This window comes from Hippocampus comes, unplaced genomic scaffold, assembly GCF_001891065.2.
Source record: "Hippocampus comes isolate QL1 unplaced genomic scaffold, H_comes_QL1_v1.1 scaffold225, whole genome shotgun sequence".
Lineage (NCBI taxonomy): Eukaryota > Metazoa > Chordata > Actinopteri > Syngnathiformes > Syngnathidae > Hippocampus > Hippocampus comes.
In genome coordinates this window covers 279,599-279,893 of record NW_017805197.1, presented here as the reverse complement: position 1 = coordinate 279,893, position 295 = coordinate 279,599, and the positions used below count along the sequence as shown (strand labels likewise).

Sequence of the window (295 nt, the reverse complement as noted above, 5' to 3'; positions counted from 1 at the left end):
CCCCCCCCCACATTGTTACTCTTTCGCCAACGCGTTACTCAAGCCTTCTCCAACCGCCACAGTTGATATCTGGACCACTGTGTGTGTCCACGCGTCAGAATATCGCACACTAAGTCATTATCGGGTGCGTTTCCAGAGCCGGTGTCGGGCGTGCAAATGAGCGGTCCGGCCGAGGGCGCCGTGCTCTTGGCCGGCAACAGCTCGGCAAACCTCAGCTGCCGGGCGGCGGCGGGCCCGGTCAGTAGCCGGACGTGGCTGAAGGACGGCCGGCCGCTGGCGGCGCCGACGGCCGGCG

At 65.8% G+C, this 295-nt stretch overlaps 1 protein-coding gene across 1 annotated transcript in view; it reads left to right on the top strand.

Annotated features, from left to right (window-relative positions):
* LOC109515174 (carcinoembryonic antigen-related cell adhesion molecule 5-like) overlaps positions 1 to 295 on the top strand; it is a 12,444-nt gene that overhangs the window by 9,791 nt on the left and 2,358 nt on the right. Inside the window, exon 6 of the mRNA XM_019868782.1 lies at positions 137 to 291. Coding sequence (XP_019724341.1) covers positions 137 to 291 — 155 coding nt within the window. The remainder of the gene's footprint in view (positions 1 to 136; positions 292 to 295) is intronic.